Here is a 21853-nt window from a genome sequence, read left to right as displayed (position 1 = left end):
TGAACTCAACCATCCTGTTAAGTATATATCTGGCACTATTAATTTCTCTTAGTTGTTAGCACAGTTGGATAAAGGATTTAGTTGAAGGGTGGCGCTAGAGTGCCCAAAGCAAGTTTGCCGCACATTAGTGCAGCTCTGCTGGTCGTGGCCATAATCCTGCAAATATCCTGTCTCTCTACATGACATCCATCAAAAATTCACTGTGGATTTGACTCCCCTACCTGTGAGCTGACTGTGGTTGTCCAGGCAGTGAAGATTGGTGGACGGTATGCACTCCAGGCTCCTGCAGGTGCTAGCTCGCGCTGCCTGTATGAAATGACGGCCCGGGCTCCATGAGTGCTGGGGCTGCAGATGAGGCTTCGTTGCTGAGCTTCAGACGCTGCTGACGTTGGTGCAGAGAGCTTGGGGTAGATCTCGGCTTTGTGGAGCGGGACGGAAAGTGAGGTGGCTCTACTGGGACAAGTCGCTGCTGCGGAGTGAGGGACAGCGTTGGTCCCGCTACCCGGGTATGTGCTGCCTGGCGCTGATGCTTGGTGCTCGGAGGCCGCAGACGGGAGCGTGGTGGATGAAATTCTCCTGAGTGGACTGGCGGAGCTGTTACAGCAGGTGAGTGCCAGCTCACTGAAGACATCGCTGCAGGCCGCGCGGACGAACGCGCATTGATTGTGGAGCCCCGGGGGTGAGTTCAGCCCGCCATTTTCTATAACATACAGCAGGAAATGCCGGACGGCGCGGGCAGGCTGATGCGGACATTGGGGCAGTGAGCTCTATATGCGGCTGCACAGCACATCACCGCCTGATGCCTGACACCTCGTTCATACACTGTGAGTGCTGGCCTTGGTTGTAAATTTTGCTGCTGCAGACGCGTGCTGGAGTTGATCATTTCATCAGGGTGATTCACATATGTGTGTCACTTTCACAGAGACTCCATAGTGGTACTGAAAGATAGCGTAGGGGGTTGCTGCATGGAGCACCGATGGGCGCACATGGACTTGGGGCTCTCCTGAACTGTACTAAAGTATATGGCGCCTGCAGCTTCCTGAATACAATTGGAGGAAACAAGCGGTGTCTGTGGCTAGCGGGGAGTGTGCCTATTACTTGCAGGATCGGCCGTCGTATATTCGCCTGCTGCCTCGCTTAAACGTAGTGACTGTTGGGCCTTGTCTGTCTGTCTGCCGCTAGTAAAGGAGGCGCCTAGTGGACTACATTGAGGGCGGTGTGAGTCCGGATTCGCCCACCAGGTGTGTTGCGAGGCTGCTTCTACGAGACTGATTGCAGTCCGAGGTGTTGGACTCTGTGACGTCTGATTTCGATTGCATGACATACGGCTGCAGCTCACTGGTATGTTGACATTAGCGGAGTGTGCTGAACGGTTGGCCTTGTCAATAGAGGTCTGCGTTTACATAGTGCTGGAGCTTTGGGCCCCCACGCAGTCGAGATGGGCAAACCGGATAAACAAGTGCAACCCAAGTTAACTTTGGAGTCAAAGCGCCTCAAGAAAGTAGCGTCACAAGTAGCATCAGACACGGAAACGGACATAGAGGCTGGTGGCACTAGTAAGCTGGAGCGCATGTTGATGTCTATGCTGCAGAGTTTACAGACCATTGATGGTAAAATAGACACTCTTAACCTCCGCATGAATAGCATGTCATTCAAACTGGAAAAGCACAGAGTGCGCCGGGCAGAGGCAGAACAGTGGATTTCGAATGCTGAGGACAAAGTGGAGAGTACTGCTAAATCATGTGCGCAAACGGGGAAGCTGCTGTCTCCAATGTTGGGAAGATGGAGCTCTACATCGAAGACATGCTCAAAACAGTCTTTGGCGCTGAGAGCTTCTCCGGAATGTTGGTGGTGGAACGGGCTCACAGACCTTAGGCGCCTCGACCCGTTCTGGGGGCGACCCCTCGTCCAATAATCGCCAGGTTGCTTAACTATCGTGACCGCGATGCGGCACTTCGACTGGAGGGGGAGATGGGCACTGCCAAATACCAGGGTGTGGAGGTGCAGTTGTTCCCGGAGTTCATGACGGCGGTGCAACAGGTGAGACGGGAGTTCCAAACGGTTAAAAAATGGCTGCAAACCCTGGAGATACAATACGCTATGCTATACTCAGCGTGCCTTCGGATCCAACATGATGGTAAGACCCGATTGTTCATGACCCCAAAAGACGCTTTGCAATACATCAAACAAATTGAACGCAAAAGCACACGCAGAGCTGATGGGGATGAGGCGGATAATGAAGACTGAACATCTGCACGCCTGTCCTGCTGGAGCTAGTGGGGTGTTTGGGATTTGCAAGGTTTGAGATGCACGGTCAGTGCCCTAGAGGTCTGTTGAAAATGTGTTTCTATGTGTACTGTGCGGAGCTCAATTCTGATTAGGACAGTGACATTTGCATGGTACATTCTTTACTCTTCAGACATAGGGGGGCGATGTTAATGGTTTTGCATTTTTTGTTCCGGTTGCTGGGAGGGGGGAGCACCTGGTTATGCTTACATTTATGCGGATGGAGACATTTAAAGAGTCGCACATTATGTTTCAAGTGTCCTGGTAAGCGATGTCCAATTTTTATCTTTATCTTGTTAATTCTTATGGCTGTTGAAATGAGCGCAGGTGCGATTGTTATATAGGATGTCTAAGGGAGGGAGATTGTACTTCTGCCCTGACCTCCCCTCATTACATTGAGGGGATCACTGGGCCTCTGGTGTCCTTCATGTGCTTCATGTGGGTGCACCCCAAGTTGATTTTTGTTGGGGTATGGTTGCGTTGGGGCTTTTGTTACTCACGATGGGTGGGTTTGTATTCTGCTAATTTTCTTTTGTTCTCTATTGGGGATGTCCTTGGCATGGTTGAGGTTCTGGGGTGGGTGGGGGGTGTTTTCTGCAGGGTTGTTAACATGTGCAGCTGTGTAAACAGGGATACTTATCTATTGCTTCGGGAGTATGGTGTTGCAAAATATGATATTCTGATTTATATAATGCCTGAGCAATGCGGGTAATGGAAGAACCAGGGAAACTTACTTGGGTTACGTGGAATATCGAGGGTTAAACAATCCGAAAAAAACTAGGAAGGTACTGGCGTATTTGTACCGTCACAATGTTCATGTTGCATTACTACAAGAGACTCATCTCAGTGGGCATACTGCTTCTGCTGTGGTAAAAAAATGGGCGGGTGCACGTTTCGCCTCTTCATACTCCTCGTATGCGCTGGGGTGATGGTGTTAGTTAAAAAAAAATCTCCTTTGAGAGTAGCTATGAAGAGGTTGGCGATAATGGACGGTATGTCATAGTGCAGGGTAGGTTGTGTGGCACTTTGATTACAATGGCGAAGGTCTATGGGCCAAATATAGACAACCCAGAGTTATTTTAAATGTTGTGGAACAAAATATATCTGTTACCGCCATCTGCCATCATCTGTGGGGGGGATTTTAATGTGGTGCTAAACCAAGTGTTGGACCGTCACTCGCAAGTAAACTCCACTACTAAAAAAGCTGTGCAGGCGGTTCATGATGGTATGTGCAACCTGGGCCTTACTGTAGTTTGGAGGCTGTGGCATCCTGGGTTGCGGGAGGGAACGTGCTATTCATATACACACAACACATGGTCACGTTTATATTACTGGCTCGCAGTGCACTATGTCAACACATGGGTTTCCCGTGTGGTGCATTTACCCTGCACCTTATCAGAACATGCACCTGTATTGCTAATCATGCAAATGCCCGCACACGCTCCGGCCCCGTTTCAATGGAAACTACAGCCCTCGGCACTGTTAGACCCAGTCTTTAAGGAAGGGATATGGGTGGCTATAGAAAATTATTTTAATGATAATCTAGGAACAGTGCAAAGTATGGGCATTGTATGAGAAAATTTAAAGTGACTATCCGTGGGGCATGTATAGGCTTGCAAGCAGGCATGCTCAAATTCCATGAAAAAGATAGAGCAAGAACTGGTGAGATTAGAGCGGTATTATGAGGAGGCACCAGATAATGCTACCTTGGCTGCCATACGCTTGAAGGTGACTGAATATAATGAGTTGGCACACCAGGAAGTGAGGCATTTATTGCAACGATGTAAAGCTAGGTATTATGGTGAGGGTGGCAGACCGGGCTTGCATTAGCTGCTATGATTGTGGAACCTTGGGCAAGACATTGCACGGTGCAGGTGATCTCGGAGGGGACACTTCTTATTCTGACACTGCTGGTATTCTTGGCCTATTCATAAAGCATTACAAAGATATGTATGGGAGCAGGCACATGGCTAGTGAAGAGTTAATAGCACAATATTTGGATGATGTGACTTTGGTCTGGTTGTCTAAGGGTCAACAGGATTTCCTGATGCACTCGCTAATAGCTGAGGAAATTAAAGATGCCATCTCTTCTCTGCTTAATGGGAAAGCAGCAGGCACTGACGGACTCCCACCTGAGTTCTATAAAGAGTACATGGTGCTACCCCATTTAACGGCCATGTATGATGAAGCTTTCGAACAGCCAAGGCGGCCTGACTCGCTTAGGGAGACATTAATTGATGCTTTGTTAAAACCGGGTAAGTCACCAGACCGGTGTGAGTCGTATAGACCACTATTAGTCATGAACACTGATGTAAAGATCCTACTAAAGTTTTAGCGACCCCGTTACGTCTGTTGCTGTCAGTAATGCTACTTCCGGATCAGTCTGGATTTTTTCCCACCCGTTCCACGGCGCACAATTTGCGGGCACTGTTTGCTGTCATGCATCTTTTAAATCCCAAACTACCAGCAGCTGTGGTTCTTCCTAGACGCCGCAAAGGCGTTTGATTCTATTGCCTGGACTTATATGTTTACAGTGATGCATAGAATGGGTGTGCCATTTTTCTTCACCAATTGGATTAAATTGCTGTACACAGATCCGGTAGCTCGAGTGCGCATAAATGGAATTGGAACAAGTACATAGTATTCTCTCTCACAGAATGCACTGTGCTGAACTATCCTCAAGAATGGGCTGCTGATCCCATTAAGTATCTTAGGGTGTGGATTCACAGGGACCCCCAGGAAGTCATTAGAACCAATTATGGTACAGCGATATCTAAGCTTGAAGATCAGGTGGCCAGGTGGATCCGCTTGCCTCTAATGTTTGCTGATAGCGTTGCTTAATTAAAATGGTAGTGCTGCCAACATTTTTGTATCTGTTTGTAAATGTACCTATTACCCTCACGCAGCATTTTTTTACTACATTGCGTTCCCTGTTGATTACTCTCACATGGGGGGGGCAAGAAGCCGCGAGTCAGCTGGGAGACTTTAACGAAGCCTTACGCGATGGGCGGATTCACAGTACCCAACATGCACCTTTATTTTTTGTGTGCGCAGGCACAGTTTGCCTATTATTGGCAAAACGCGCCGCCATTCACACTGCATGTTGCGGTTGAAGCCGGTGCGGTTCACCCCATACCTTTGAAGGCAATGATTGTGAATACGTACTTGGTGTTTGAGCGAGATGAGATAGACACGGTAAAATGCACAGCTCGAGCATGGCATACGCTGGGAAAGCATGCTAAGCGGCTTCCGTTGTATGCCCGTGATGCCTCTACTTCATCATGCTGCACTCTCGGTGATGGGGGAAACTGGTGCCCTTACAGTCTTGCACGCTGCCGGAATGCATACCATGGGGGACGTGTTCCCTGACGGGACATTTATCACCTTACAGGATTTCATAAAAGATGGGGCAAATGAGGCTATGTCCACATTTATTTACACTAGGCTTCGGTCTGCCATGCGTGGTTTATACCCATGCTTCCCTGAGGAACCCACAGTCCTGGGGGCTCTGCAGCTCATCTACACTACAGAAACCAAAACTAAATTAGTATTGCGTCTCTACTTTGCTTCACAGCTGGATGAAGGTGCTGAGTCGACAAGTTCTAGGGATAAATTGAATGATTGTCTCCCGCAGGCGCTTACGGATGACGAATGGGAAGAATGCCGTAGGATGACTGGTTGTTTTGCGGTTAATGGGAATTTTAAACTTATCCATTACAAATACATTTGTCAGATGTATTATACACCTGTTGTAAAAGGTGTGGTGCTGACAACACCGATTTTATGCATCTAGCATGGTCATGTCCGAAGGTGGCAACTTTCTGGGGAGATGTAGTGACAGCCTTAACTGAAATGGTGGGTGACACAATAGTATGTGATGTGAAGTTATGTGTGTTGGGTAACATATCTAAACTTCAGTTGAGTGTTCGTAAACTAGTGGCACCTATGCTGAAACAGTGGCTGCATGATCTTGCTTATTGTTGAGATCAACTCACTTGTTATGCAGAAGAGTTGCCAACAGCTTCAAGGCCACGAGATGTGTGGAGTCCATTTACTGCCTACATGTTGAACCATTCTGAAGACGGTTGAACATCACTGTATGGACAAATTGCTATTGATGAAATGCCTTGACTCCCTGATTTCATGTTTTTAATTTGCTCATGTCCTGATTCTTTTTAACAACTACAGACATGTATGAGGTACAGGTTGTGTGTAAAATGAACAGCTGCACTTTTTGTTTATGTTTGAAAATTCATAAATATAATAAATAAATAAATAAAAAAGGATTTAGTTGAAATACTTAGCTCTGTATGTGATGCCAATGTGTAGTTTTCAAACGCTAGATTGCTTGCAGAGTGAAATGTTTGTTCGTCGCATGTGATTAGAACCACAAGGCCTTTGTGTATTACACTACAATGGTGCACAACAGTTGCTTATTCTAAGTGTTATCACGAACACAACTCTGCATTTTCTATTCAAAACTAAAGCTAGAATGTTTTAGTGTCAAACTCAAAACAACAATACTTAAAAGGGATAGTGTGTGTTTGTGGACTGACAGGTAAAGCAACTCTAGGGCTCAAAATAGGTAGGGTAGTTTAGAGGGGCTGTGTTGTCTTTTTCTAGCACTGTTACTCTAACGCCGCCAAGCGTGCACTCTGTTAGCTGTGACTGTTTGCATGTCTGAATGCCACTTCGATTGTTTGTTCTTCTCTCTGCAAACAGTGGCTTTGAGTGGCCCACAGCGAATTAAACAGTGCAAGCATCATACAAAACAGAAAAACAATATATTTTAATTAGAATGTGAAATGAGACAGATATTACGAATTTCGGTGCTTAGTTGCCCAGGATTTATTTGCCTAATTGGTAATTAAATCGGGGTAACCCACATAGCAAACACTAGCTTATACAATAAGAAAGGAAATTCGATATTATAGATATTGATATGTAATGGACCCCTTCCTACTTAGGGTTGTTCGAAACAGCACATGTCTAGTGCATTAGGTGCAATATACCCAGGGCCTCCAGAATTATGTGATAGGGTTCGCTAAATTATGCAGAAAGAAACAACAAAATATGCTGCAAAGTGGGCAGATTTTATGATAGTATTACTTTACTATTTTGTCATTTGTACACATGCTAACAATGGACAAGGTGTTCACCTTTTTAGGACCAGCTTAACAGCCAAATACAGACATAAGCACCAGAAAGGTGACCAGTCATCCTTTGCAAAGTGTCCTCCACTTTTGCAGCAGGTGATGGACTATGTTTTAAATGTGGCAGATCTATATTTATACAGAAAATGCGGAAGCCGCAAAATCGCACAAGTTCATTGGTTCTCATAATACTCGTCATACAGATCATGTGCTAGCAATTCAAGATTTGTGAAAAAGTAAACTGCAAGTCTGCATTCACCTTAAAATGAGAAGATATGAAAACATGCAAACTCTATAAGACCGTTTTTGACCTATTGATACATCATCACAATATCCAACATAGCAACAGCAGATTATCACTGCAAATGTATCTAGACTATTGTATTGACTTTCCAGCTATTGTGCCCTTTCTTGCTTTCATAAATGTATTGATTCCCCTAACTCTTGATCAGGTCTTTCTCCATTCTGTTATTCATTTTGTGCATTGTATTCTTCTAGAACAGGTGTCTCAACCAGTCCATTCTGCACTTTACATTTTCCCAATTAGATAAAATGGTTGTATGTGTAGTACATTTTAACAGTGCCACAAATGGCGAAAAGTAGGTTCTGTGCATACAAAACAGGCTCTTGGTCACCCATACACATATATCCCATTAATTCACACATATGTTCATACATTCCCACAGAACAATCACTCACTGACACACATGGAAGCCCTGTCATAGATCCCCTAGTCACAGTATTTTGGTCAGACCTTAGTATCTGGCTCCATGGATATTAGGTTCAAAGTCAATGAAGCTGGGTGAGTGGGTGTCTGATAACATTGTGTAAGTTCCTTGGCCTTCAGTACCTCACAACGATTTTCACTGATTAGAAGTAGCTCTAATTACAGAAAAGGTTGGAGACCCCAGGCTATGCCAAACATGTATCTCCCCATTCTTTCTCCCTCCTTTTCCTCACCCCCCTTCACCACTCCCCCTTGTGTTTTTAAGTAGGCTCATCCCTAAAACCTCTCTTCACCGGGGTTAATTTCTCCACATTCGTGCTGCTTATTCGCCAAATATGATTTACAGAAATGGCAATTTCAACAATCAAGATATTGTTTTTTCTTTACAGTGTTTCACACTAGGGGCCTCATTAGGAAATTGTGCCGACTGCCACAGACATGCCATCAGTGGCAGTCTGCTCAACAGCCAAAGAAACGGTCCAACTGCTGGATTAACATCAAATGGGTGGGGGGAAAGACTGCCACCTGTGACAGGCTCAAGGAGCCCATCGGGGCAGCGGTCGGACTGCGCAGTGCTACGTAGGGATTACGATGTCCACTACACGCAGCCTTTTAATGGTAGACCCACCACCATGGAAAGGTTGTCTGAAAGGGACTTTTAGGGCCCCTGTCCTCCATGGGCCTCTACTATGTGGTCAGGGGGCACATATGATGCCCCCAAACATCCATGTTCCAGCACTACATGGTGCATGGCACACAGATGTTTAAAAACATCCCTTTTTTTTTGCGTCTTGTGCTGCAGCCCTTTTCCGGGCCGCAGCACAAGCCACAATAGGAAAAGGGATGTTTCTAACCACCTACATGGCGGTTGCATCTTAATATGGTGGATGGAGCTACCAACTACTTGTCAGCTGGTCTCCATCCCGCTACTATGTCGGTTGGATGTTTGTCCGACTGCCATCATAATGAGGCTCTTAGTTCTTTCGATTTTTATTTTTCATTGTTTTTAAAAACTACTGAATAGATTGTCACCAAGCCACAAAGTGTCACTAGTTGGATCAGTCTGCTTCACCTCATCAAAGTTTCTTCAAAATCTACCCTGCAATTCTAGCTTTAGTCATGAAGGTTTTTCTGATGTACCTTAACAAGACGTTTTGCACTTTTGGGACGACCCCGAATAACTTTTTGCTCTTTGAAGGATCATGCAGTTTCAGCAAATCAATGTCACGCAAATCTTATTACTGATGCAATAAATGCATTTCCTAAGGGCTGGGCGAAGGAACCGCCATCACTGAAGGTGTGCATTGATAAATAATTGGAATTTAACAGGCATTGCTAATATCCCATGTTATGTGAAACCGTAAATACTATATTCAAGACATTAAACAATCACATGAAGACTTTACAAGGGTAAATTGTCTTGCTTAGTCAAAAACTGCATACAAGGAAAATTGCTTTGAGGTGTACAGTTAAATTAATATAATTGAGTCTACTGCTGAGCGGAGCAGGCTCCACTTACCGGGCATCTTGCAGAGGACCTCCACGCAACCGCATTTCCTTTGCTGGGGAGATCGCACCCAGCAGGTGAACGCGGGCGGTCTCGGACCTTCATTCCCGGCATTCCTCACTGGTGCATGCCGGAAGCGTCATCTTGCAGCACCAGGAGGCAGGTATAAGTGCGCTGAGCCTCCCGCAATGCAGGCACGCACGGACAGCGCCCGGACGAAGCACGGACCAAGGGCGGGCCCATCTGAGCCCGTCGGAGACTGAAGGAGGCTTTGCTGGGCCACCCCTCAAACAACATTACTATGGTAAGGACTGTATTAACTGTGACTGTAACTTTGCTTTGTTTAAATCAGTGGTTCAGTTACGTTTTATAGTCGAACACACAGGAATAATGGCAGCACGTGTAGGGAAAGGGAAGAAAGTAGTGACGGGCAGGAGTGTTGCTGGGACATTAGACCAATTTAAAACTAGGGCCACATCACTCTTAGCGCATGAGATAGCTCTGACTGAACGCCGCCTCTCATTGGATCCTATGTACTCCAAACAATCATCACGAGGGGGTATAATGTCAGCAATCTCGCCAGAACAACCAGTACAACTAATGCACACTAATTCTAACCACACAATTGTGGGAGAAGATAATGACCATCAGGTACAGGAGGTGCCAAATCAACTTGCGACAAAAGACCCAAGCCCTATTGCTTTAATTAATGATTCGGTTTTGGATGATACACTTAAAAAACATCCCCCCACTTTCCTACAACGTCTACATTGAAATCCAACCACAACCCCCAACCTTTAAAACAAGTATCAGTATCCACTGCGAAGAGGAAGCGTGAAGGTGGTTCACATAAGGGTAGATGTTCTAAGATAACAAAAACGTCTAGTATAACTAAGAATGGCGAACTTGAGATCTCGGCCCCATTAGTTACATTACCCTCACCTACATCTTCTCCCCCGCCAAGGGCTTTGCCGGTATAGAAAGATGATTCTCCCTGCCTTCGGCTTAAATTGTCGAAGGAATTATGGAGAAAGTAGAACAATTGATTAAATCCTTAATTCTACCCATGTTAGGGAGGCTGAAAATGATTAGCGAAAGATTGAGAAAATTTGAACAGCTAACGACAGTAAATTTTGATATCGTGAAAAAATCTGTAGAGAGTATACCCAAGCCAAGTGCTGTGAAAAGTAACGTAACACGAGAACCCATAACCATAATTCCCCCATTGCACATTCCAACTGCACCTAATACGCCTTCATTATTGTTATGTGGAACTAGCCAGGCTGGCAAAGTACCCAAAGTGGGACACTGATACAAGGAAGAGAGGAACGTCAAGGGGTAAGGGGAGGGGGGGCTGGAAAAGGAATCACAGGTTCTGGGACAAGATCAAAAATCAACATGTGTAGCTAAGGAAACAACAAATCCTGTAAAAACAAAGCGCACCCAACCATGCATTGATTTACCACCAGACTCCTTTCCATATGTGGTTGTATTGACTGGGGTTCCCGAGCTGGATAATGATAAGATAGAAATGTATTCTGATTTAAAAAATAAGGTAACCTCTTGGCTAAACAATAATAGACCCCTCCCTTCTTACATACATAGTGAAATATTGCATGCACGAAGAGTAAGTTGGGTGGGCCGTAGATCAAAGGACTTAGCTGGTGATTGTATCATTGTTAATTTTAGGGATAGACGGGTGGGGTTCCACCAAAGAGGGGTAAGTGGTATACAAACTGTTGATTTAAGTTATTTGTACCCCCCCCCCGCTTTCAATGTGTCATTAAATTTGTATTCATCTGGGGTACAATGAAGAAGTTCCACGAATTTGCATAAAAATCTATTTATTATACCGACGTTTAATCGCTTTGACATGCTTTATGGGATTGAAGGACTAGATAGACCGAGTTTCAGGAACTCTACTGTTAATGTGAAGTTAAATTTACCAAATGTAATACAATCAAATGGTGATCCCCTAGATGGAGTAAATTGCTTTCAATTGGATCGTTGTGTGAGATCTGGGGTAACTTATACTGAAGAGATTGGTGTAGTGGAGGAATATGGCACAGTAGCTAACATTATACCTGAAAATAACATCCACACTAGTGATAATTCTGGCTGCATCAGCCGTGTAGATAGCACAATTAAAAATGGGAAATGGTCGATCATGTTTTGGAATGTGGCAGGCCTTAAAACAAAGGTGTCTAACCAAATCTGGTTTGATCTCGTAAATGAGTACGGTATACTGTACTGAGTGTACAAGAAACGTGGGTTAAAGAGGCACATCATGTGTGTGGTTTTAAAACATTATTTACCCCAGCAATAGGCTCAACATATGGTAGGGCTAAAGGTGGGCTCTGTACATATATATTGAATCTTCTTAAATGTGAGAAAATAGAGATGCCCCATAATAATAGATATTATCACACAATCAGGATACATATTGATAAAGTGCTCTGTTTGATCATTGTAAATTTTTATAACAATGCTTCGTCTGAGGCAATGGAAGATATGCTGGATGTAAATCTAAAGAAGTGTTTGTTATTTGGGGAGGGGATTTTAATTGTTCATTATGTAAAAGAGGGGAGTTAGGGACATGTGGTTTAATGCTGGACAAAGAGATTAGTCTAATGCACGTTGAACACACTGCATGTGGGGACCTTATGAATGAAATTATGTTTTCCTGTGACCTGAGTTTTGCTAATGGAATCTGTCAACCAGAGGTCCCTTTTTGTCCCACATACAATAGCAGAGGTGTTTTTTCAATAATTGACTATATATTGATATCTGCTAAATATAGTGGACTAGTCAAGAATTTTAATATCTTGGATACTGCTCAAAGCGATAATTTTCCCCTAAGTGTTGAAATCATAACGCCCCCATCATGAATCTGATAAGAATAATACACCAAGGCAGCTTATAGATAATATTGTCCTGAGTAGACAAAATGGGTTTTCCCTAAAATGAACAAAAGTGACCCCAGAAGATTTTCTCTACAACCTAGTAAAGAAATGTGAACCTAATATCAGTGTGACCTTCGACCCTGCTCAAGAATCGGGCCGCTCCTGCTGCTCCAGCACCATTTGCGCGTGCTTCCTCCGCTGCTGCTGCTGCTCTGACCTGAGTTTGTGCCACCTGTGCCCAGAGCTGCCCTGCGGTTTGCTTCCCAAATAACTTACTTAACTGCTGTTTACTTATTCGTATTTGCCACTTGTTTGCTGTACTCTGCTTGTCTTCCTTTTTGCCGCAGTTTGCCTTTGTGGTTCCCCTTAGCACCACCTGCCTCCCCCTGCCTCTTGCTTTCTGTGTCCACTTTCCCACCGCCTCACCCATGGCCACGCCCCCTTGCCGCCCCGCTCCCGCCTCCCAGCTGCTCCTCCCTCCCTCCTCGCCTCTTAAGGTGGCCGCTGGCGACTAGACAGGGTGACCTTCGACCCTGCTCAAGGATCAGGCCGCTCCCGCCGCCACAGCACCACCTGTGCGTGCTATCCCCGCTGCTGCTGCCGCTCTGACCTGAGTTCGAGCCACCTGTGCCCAGAACTGCCCTGCGGTTTGCTTCCCACGTAACTTACTTAACTGCTGTTTATTTATTCGTATTTGCCACTTGTGTGCTGTACTCTGCTTGTCTTCCTTTTTGCCTCTGTTTGCCTTCGTGCTTCCCCTTAGCACCCCCCTTTACCCCCGCCTCTTGCTTTCTGTGTCCACTTTCCCGCCACCTCACCCACGGCCACGCCCCCTCGCCGCCCCGCTCCCGCCTCCCAGCTGCTCCTCCCTCCCTCCTCGCCTCTTAAGGCTGCCGCTGGCGACTTGACAGGGTGACCTTCGACCCTGCTCAAGGATCGGGCTGCTCCCGCCTCCACAGCACCACCTGTGCGTGCTTCACCCGCTGCTGCTGCTGCTCTGACCTGAGTTCGAGCCACCTGTGCCCAGATCTGCCCTGCGGTTTGCTTTCCGCGTACCTTACTTTACTGCTGTTTACTTATTCGTATTTGCCACTTGTTTGCTGTACTCTGCTTGACTTCCTTTTTGCCTCTGTTTGCCTTCGTGGTTCCCCTTAGCACCCCCATCCTCACCCCCACCTCTTGCTTTCTGTGTCCACTTTCCTGCCGCCTCCCCAGCGGCCACGCCCCCTCGCCGCCCCGCTCCCGCCTCCCAGCTGCTCCTCCCTCCTCGCCTCTTGAGGTGGCAGCTGGCGACTAGACAGGGTGACCTTCGACCCTGCTGAAGGATCGGGCCACTCCCGCCGCCACAGCACCACCTGTGCGTGTTTCCCCCGCTGCTACTGCTGCTCTGCCCTGAGTTCAAGCCACCTGTGCCCAGATCTGCCCTGCGGTTTGCTTCCCATGTAACTTACTTAACTGCTGTTTACTTATTCATATTTGCCACTTGTTTGCTGTACTCTGCTTGTCTTCCTCTTTGCCTCTGTTTGCCTTTGTGGTTCCCCTTAGCACCCCCCGCTTCCTCCCACCTCTTGCTTTCTGTGTCCACTTTCCTGCCGCCTCACCTCCTCTGCTGGGGCAAAATCACCGAGCACCAACTGACTACCACTCTCGCCCTGAGACCACCCGCCGACCTCATCGACCCCAACACCGCCGCCACCAACCTCAAACAGTGGATCAACGACTGCACTGACACCCTCGCCCCACTCAAGACCTCCACAACCAATCACACCAACAAGAAAGCCGCATGGTTCACCGAAGACCTCCGGACCTCCAAGCACACCTGTTGGAAGCTGGAGAAGAAATGGCTCAGCGACCGCACACCAGACAGCTACAAAGCCCACAAGAACGCCACCCGCAGACACCACCAACTCATCAGGACCGCCTTCAAGGACTGCCTTCAAGGACCGCCTAGACAACAACGCACACAACTCCAAAGAGCTCTTCAGCATCGTGAAAGAACTCTCCAACCCCAGCTCTAACACCAACGACATCCCACCTTCACAAGACCTGTGTAACTCACTGGCCACCTTTTTTCACCACAAGATCACCGACATCCACAACAGCTTCAACCCCCACACCCCCACACCTACCACCGAGACCAACACCCCTGCGACTTCCACCCGCACCAGTCGCCTGACCACCTGGTCCAACGTCAGCGACGAAGGCACCATCAAGACCATGAACTCCATCCACTCCAGATCCCCTTCAGACCCTTGCCCCACCACGTCTTCAACAAAGCCAGCACAGTCATCGCACCCCAACTCCGGAAAACAATCAACGACTCCTTCGAGACAGCAACCTTCCCGGAAAGCTGGAAGCACGCCGAGATCAACGCCCTACTGAAGAAACCCAAGGCGGACCCCAAGGACCTCAAGAACTTCCGTCCCATCTCCCTGCTCCCCTTCCCAGCGAAAGTCATGGAGAAGATTGTCAACAGACAGCTAACCCGCTACCTCATAGACAACAACATCCTGGACCCATCCCAGTCAGGATTCCACAGCAACCACAGCACCGAGACCGCCCTCATCGCCGCCACCGATGACATCAGGATCCTGAAGGACAAATGAGAAATAGCTGTCCTCATCCTTCCGGACCTATCAGCAGCCTTCGACACGGTCTGCCACCGCACCCTAACAGCACGCCTCCATGACACCGGAATCCAAGAGAAGGCCCTGGCCTGGACCACATCCTCCTCTCCGGCAGAACCCAGAGCGTCCGCCTCCCACTCTTCCACTCCAAGACCACCGAGATCATCTGCTGCGTCCCACAGGGATCCTCCCTCAGCCCGACACCGTTCAACATATACATGGCACCACTCGCCCGTGTCGCACGACAACATAACCTCAACATCATCTCCTATGCCGCGACACCCAGCTGATCATATCCTTCACCGAAGACCCCCACACCGCTAAAGCCAACCTCCACAGAGGAATGAGGGCCGTCGCCAAATGGATGAAGCACAACAGACTGAAGCTGAACTCAGACAAGACGGAGGTCCTCATCCTCGGCTCCACCCCCTCAGCCTGGGACGACTCCTGGTGGCCTACATCGCTGGGAACAGCCCCATAACCCACCGACCACGCATACAACCTAGGGATCATCCTCGACTCTGCCCTCTCCATTACCAAGCAAGTCAACTCAGTCACCTTGTCCTGCTTCAATACCCTTCGAATGCTCCGCAGACTCTTCAAATGGTTCCCCTCCGACACGAGAAAGACTGTCACCCACGCCCTCGTCACCAGCAGACTGGACTATGGGAACGCCCTTTACGCTGGAACAACAACCAAGCTCCTGAGACGGCTCCAACGCATCCAGAACGCCACGGCTCGACTGATCCTCGACGTCCCACGACGCAGCCACATCACCCCCCCCACCTGAGAGACCTGCACTGGCTCCCCAAGAGGATCACCTTCAAGCTCCTCATCCACGCACACAAGGCCCTCCACAACACCGGACCAGCATACCTCAACGACCGACTCAGCTTCTACACCTCCACCCGCAGCCTCCGCTCGGTCAGCCTTGCCCTCGCCACAGTTCCTCGCATCTGAAAGACCACCGCCGGCGGCAGATCCTTCTCCTACCTCGCCGCCAAGACCTGGAACACTCTCCCTACCGACCTACGACAGACCCAGAACCTGCTGGCCTTTAGAGGACTTCTCAAGACCTGGCTCTTCGATCAGTAGCAGCCCGCCCCCGCAGCACCTTGAGACCCTCACGGGTATGTAGCGTGCTATACAAATGCTGTTGTTGTTGTTGTTGTTTGTCTGGATGAAAATTTAGACAATCTTGTAATTATTAGATACTTTGCAGTAATTTGCATATTAAAACAAGCCTATGGTTAGAAACGAATAACCTTAGAGAAAATACAGTAGGCTGGTTTGACACACCTTGCACTAAGGCATATTCTAATCTTAAGCGTGCCTTAAATGCCAATGATAAAGACCAGATTTTAATAAGGGACTTGAGAAAGATCTATAAGACGACCCTGAAAAAAAGAAAGGATGCATTGAAAAAGGAAGCAATGGAGTCCTTGTTCGAGGCTTCCTTGAAAAAAGATACTGTATCTTTCTGGAAAGCAGTTAATGCCCCTTTTTTAAATGATAAAGCAAAAGCCAGAGTAGAGATAGCCATATCAGAGAGTGAAATGGTATCACATTATGCAGATTTATACAGTGCCTCGACTGCATCAGAGCATCAGAGCAGGTACAAATTGAGAATGTAGTGGACGAGAAGCCCCCACATACCTTTAAGAGAGTGGATCTGGGTATTACCCTGAACGAAGTTACCTTGGGTATTAAAGCCAGTATGAAGGAAAGGCTCCGGACCCGGATGGGGTGCCGGTTGATTTGTATAAAAGTAACGTGGCCTTATGGGGTGCACTGCTCACGAAATTGTTTAATGCATGCTGCTCGACCGGATTGTTACCATCATGGTATGAGTCTATTATTGTACCCATATTCAAAAAGGGGGATAGAACAAGTTGTTCGTGCTATCGCCCTACATCTTTATTAACAATTAAGATTATCGGTCGCGTGATTTTAAATAGATTACAATCATGGGCTGAAGAACACTCGATAATTAGTGATCTTCAGTATGGATTTAGGAAGGGCCTTGGCACCGTTGACCAGGGCCTTAATTTACACATTATTTTAGAAAAATATGACAAAGCCAAGGGAGGTAGCACATGTTTAACCTTTGTTGACTTAACATCAGCCTTCGATTGCATTACCCACAGTAAACTATGGTTGATCTTGGAAAAATTAGGGGTAGATAAAAATATAATTATTTTCCTTAGGGAGCTTTATTCGGGAGCAAGGGGTAAAGTTAGATTTGCCAAGAACGGAGAATGTACTAGGCCCTTTAGTATTTCAAGAGGAGTGCGGCAAGGATGCCCCCTTCTTGTTTACAATTTATATTATTTACCTAGAAAGAACATTGTTACAGGAGTGCAGGGACATGCCCATGATAGCTAATAGATCTGTCCCTGCACTCCTATATGCGGATGACGCTGCCTTGATGGCCCGGACACCCGTGGCCATGCAAAGGATAGTTACATCTTTCTCCCAATTCATGACAAACTTGGATTTTGAGAATTAATTGTACAAAAACGTTCTGTATGAATTGTGGTATTGGTGCAGATAAAAAGAAAAAAGTAATGTACATTAACTCGAAACCAATGGATTTTACCCCCACTTTTCCCTATTTGGGAATAATGTTTGATCAGTCCGGATCATGGAATAACGAGATAAATTCAAGAAGGTTACTGTTCTGTAAATCCTTAATGGCTATAACTAATTTTAGTAGAAAAATGGGCAGACGACCGTTCGGGGAACTTTTATGTGTTTATAGAGCAACGTGTGTAGCAATTGCAACTTATGGTGCCGGAATATGGGGCTATGTAAATGTGAAATAATTACAGGTGGCAGAAAAAGGCTTTATGAGGTATCTTTTAGCAGTCCCGGATAGTGTCTCCACGTACATTTGCCATGCTGAACTTGGACAGCCATACCTAGAAGATGTTATCAAGGTACAACAGGATCTTCGGTGGCACAGGGTACGGACTACTGAGGAGTGTGTTTTAACCGTTTGGTCTTGAAGGATGCGATGAGTCTTGATAATGCTAGTAAGATAAGACGGCTATACTACGTAAAGACATTTCTTGCACAAATAGGCCACCAAGAATACTATAGTGATCCCTTATCGATGCACCAGGTCTCCAGAAAGAACTTAAAAATCTTTGTATGTAAATGTCCAGCCAATCGGATATGCATATGTTGTTATTCTGTAAATGTTATACTATTTCTAGGACAAGATGGATTATACCAATATTGAAGAGTATGGAACTCAGGCAATGTCGTCCTGCCTTTTTAGCCATCCAGAAACGAGATAATATATTAACTGTTGCATCCGTTTCTGCGTTCTTAAAAAATGTTTTTAGGTCACGGAAATCAATTCATGTATGAAATTTAATCAGTTTATTTATAATGTACCATGATTGTTTCTATATCTTTTCAAACTTTGAAATTGTGATATATTAATTGTACTTTTATGGTTATTTTTTTTGCATAATAACCGAATAAAGTTATTGAAGTGAACTGAATATAATGCCATTGATCTACAGACACATCTTTACTTTCAAATTGAAACATATTTCACTGAGCCAGTGACGTAAAGCATGTTTTCTAATGGCAAATGTATTTTTGTTTTTAGCAGAAATACAATAATGCATACGTGTGGTTTTGCAAATGGTAGTGTTTTTTATTCTACAATATCTTTGTTAATATAATATTAATGCATAAGCTACTTATCGAACTATTAAACATAAGATTCTATTTAGTTCTTAAACTACTGACTGTCGTTTAGAAAACAAACATTTAACCTGCCATTTAACCAAACTGATGCTCAGCTATAATGCACTTCTGTTGAGTAATGTTAAATCATCATTTTTCATCGGACCACAATTCCGTTTTTGCAGAATGTGACTTATACATTAATTGAATTATGTAATACCTATTTAAGCATATCAATATCCTGTTCAAAATGGTTCTTCGGAGTCTAGTTAGCCTAGTGACTATCATTGAAGCTAATCATGTTATCATGTTTTCCGAATGGATGAGGTGAGTTAGGTACCAATATGCTGTTAGTAAAGGATTAAAACAAAAAAATACCAAGTAAACCGCATCACCTCTGAACTCCACACTTTCGATCTAGCATGAAGTGCCGATGAGGAAGTAAGCAGTGACCCCATAAATCAGGAAAAGCCAGTACTTTGTATTCCGGGACTGATTTTGTCTGGCCAGCCATGGACATGTAGGTTACAGGGTCGTGGAAGGGTATATTCCCAGGGTGCCTTTCCAAGAGTTGCTTGACTTCGTCATAGTTTTCATCTTCCTGATCCGTGGCCTGTTTTGAATTAAGTAAATTGGCATATTTCCGGTGCATGGTTTTGGTGTCACAGGGTTTCAACTGTACGTGGTTTGAAGTGGGTGTTGTTTGATATTCTCGTCCCTCACTCCTGATAACATTCTTAGCCTGCATTGGTTTTCCAGTAGGTCGGTGTTCAGAAGTATCAGTTTCAAAATGTTTTCCTTTAGGTCCATCAAAGTTTTCCTCCACAACTTGTTGCCCTGGAAGGCTGTGGACGATGTTAATGCAGGGTTGCTCTTTGCTCGAGTCATTGTCTTGAGGGACTTGCAAACGACCAGGCGTTGTAGTTGAAAAATCGTTTTCCAGATTTCTTTCACCTTCATCTTCAGATCCGAGTTCCTTTAATATGTAAAAGACAAGTTGAATGTTAAGTAGCCGGTTTAACAAAGAGTTAAATAAGAGATATTTCATATTTTCAAAACGGAATATATTTTGTTTATTTTTGTTCTATCTTTATTATTTCAAGAAAAGGAGAAAAATAATTAAAATACCATATTATGCAACGCAGCTTAAAATTTTTAACAATGAGTGAATTGGCAATCAACATTATAAATACAATCGATGCCATAAATAACATCTATGTATCAATCAAAATAATATATTTTGTTTCTTAAACCTAGCATCATGCTTTATAAAAACGTGAACAATTCCATGCACATCACAATCACATTGCAGAGTGCCAATGTGTGGCTTTATGAAACTCAGAATGTGGCATTTACAAAAGAAAATAAGATGTCTGACAGGCGTGATTCACATATAATGGTGCCTGTTATCAACCAAGGAGTGAATTTAAAATAGTGACTGTTGAAGCATTTTTCAAATGTGACACATCTGTAAAGCATAAAGAATGTATAAAAAATGTATAAATCGAAAAATCACGGCGAGTGAGTGAACGCGGACATCGACTTATCAACAACGAATTTCATCTAAATATATATTAAAAAAGAAACTATCAACGTGTCAAGATGGATTTTGTGATGACGTCGTTTTGTAGCATTTCCTCATGTGAACTAATTATTTAAAATAGATCTCATAGGTTTAGAACTCGCTAAAGAAAGTGGTGTCTTTGATTATTTCTGCAAGGAAAACGGATTGTGAACACGATCGTTGTAAAAATGTAAGGATTTTTACATTTTCAGAGAGAAAATCATTTACTCATGTGTAAAACTTTGTTTGGCCATTTTATCTTTTTGTTGTTGAGAAAACTGTTCTCGAATTATTTTAATATAGACTCAGATTTAGAGCCAACCCATCTTGTATTTCACCATGCTGTATGAGAAGCCAATGCAATATTTAAATTAGGGGTCTGTGAAAACAGAGGTACATTCAAATGTCATAAATCTATTTCTTGCAGGAATGCACTTCTGATTTGAGCATATTCAAAACTTTTAAGGGATTGACAAAAATCCCAAATCATTATCAGCTAACTCTATGAAAAGCATGTATTTACATGCACATCCTGACCATAAACAGTCTGTAATAAGGTGCAGGTGCAGATTCCATCATGTGCATGTGACCACGCCCCTATGCAAAGTAGGGAATGCCCTCTTAAGATATCGCTTGTGCTACACGTACGCCAGCACTATCTGTATTTCACACAAGCATCTGCGACCCCCTTCTGTGATATAAAGTGCCCTGGTGAGAGGTCACCAAGCAGGTGCATGTGGCAGTTGCATCCCGGGGCACCTTCCCCAACTGGCAGAAGCGGCCTGTGCAGGTAAGAGCGGTATGGCCAGGTGGTGGGGGGGGGCATGGGGGTTGACAGACAATGACGAGGTAAAATTAATTATTTATTTAATTTCCCCTCATCATCGTCCATCGGAATCCCCCCAATCCGCTCCACCACTCCTACCTGCACGGGCCGCGGCTGCCAACAGGGCCCATGTTGTGACAAAAAATACTTTGCATGAAAGCAACTGATGACAGCTCCCAGTGCAAGCCATTACTTGAGGTTAAAAAGATGATAATTTGCATCTCTAGCTCAGTGAACTCAGAAAAATGTCATGTTCATATTTTCTGTGGCTATAAGCCATTTTAAAGCTCTGCTTTTAATAAACTCAGTTCAGATCCAGACATGTGTGCCTCTCCCCTTTCTGATGCCAGGAAAAGGCTCCATTAGAACACTGGAATATTGGGAGCTCTTTTAAAAACAAGGGAGTGGGGCTTCTGATGGCCGGTAGAAGCCTGGCGCTCCAACATTCTAATGTTTGTTCACAGCTGTTTTTGTGAACAAAGGCCCCACGGAGCCTGAGGGGATTCCATCCCTGCTGGCTCCGTGAGGGCGTTGTTTTACAAATAGAACCTTCTACCC

The 21853-nt window shown here is 45.3% G+C and overlaps 1 protein-coding gene across 2 annotated transcripts in view; it reads right to left on the bottom strand.

The window, feature by feature from the left end:
• AGBL1 (AGBL carboxypeptidase 1) overlaps positions 1 to 21853 on the bottom strand; it is a 4192795-nt gene that overhangs the window by 2969038 nt on the left and 1201904 nt on the right. For both annotated transcript variants that reach the window (XM_078683166.1, XM_078683165.1), the window contains exon 11: positions 19301 to 19881. In XM_078683166.1, the coding sequence (XP_078539292.1) occupies positions 19301 to 19881 (581 nt within the window). The remainder of the gene's footprint in view (positions 1 to 19300; positions 19882 to 21853) is intronic.

The sequence above is a fragment of the Lissotriton helveticus genome, chromosome 3_1 (genome assembly GCF_964261635.1).
Source record: "Lissotriton helveticus chromosome 3_1, aLisHel1.1, whole genome shotgun sequence".
Classification (NCBI taxonomy): Eukaryota; Metazoa; Chordata; class Amphibia; order Caudata; family Salamandridae; genus Lissotriton; species Lissotriton helveticus.
Note: the sequence above shows the minus strand (reverse complement) of the source record. Positions and strands in the feature narration are given on the sequence as shown.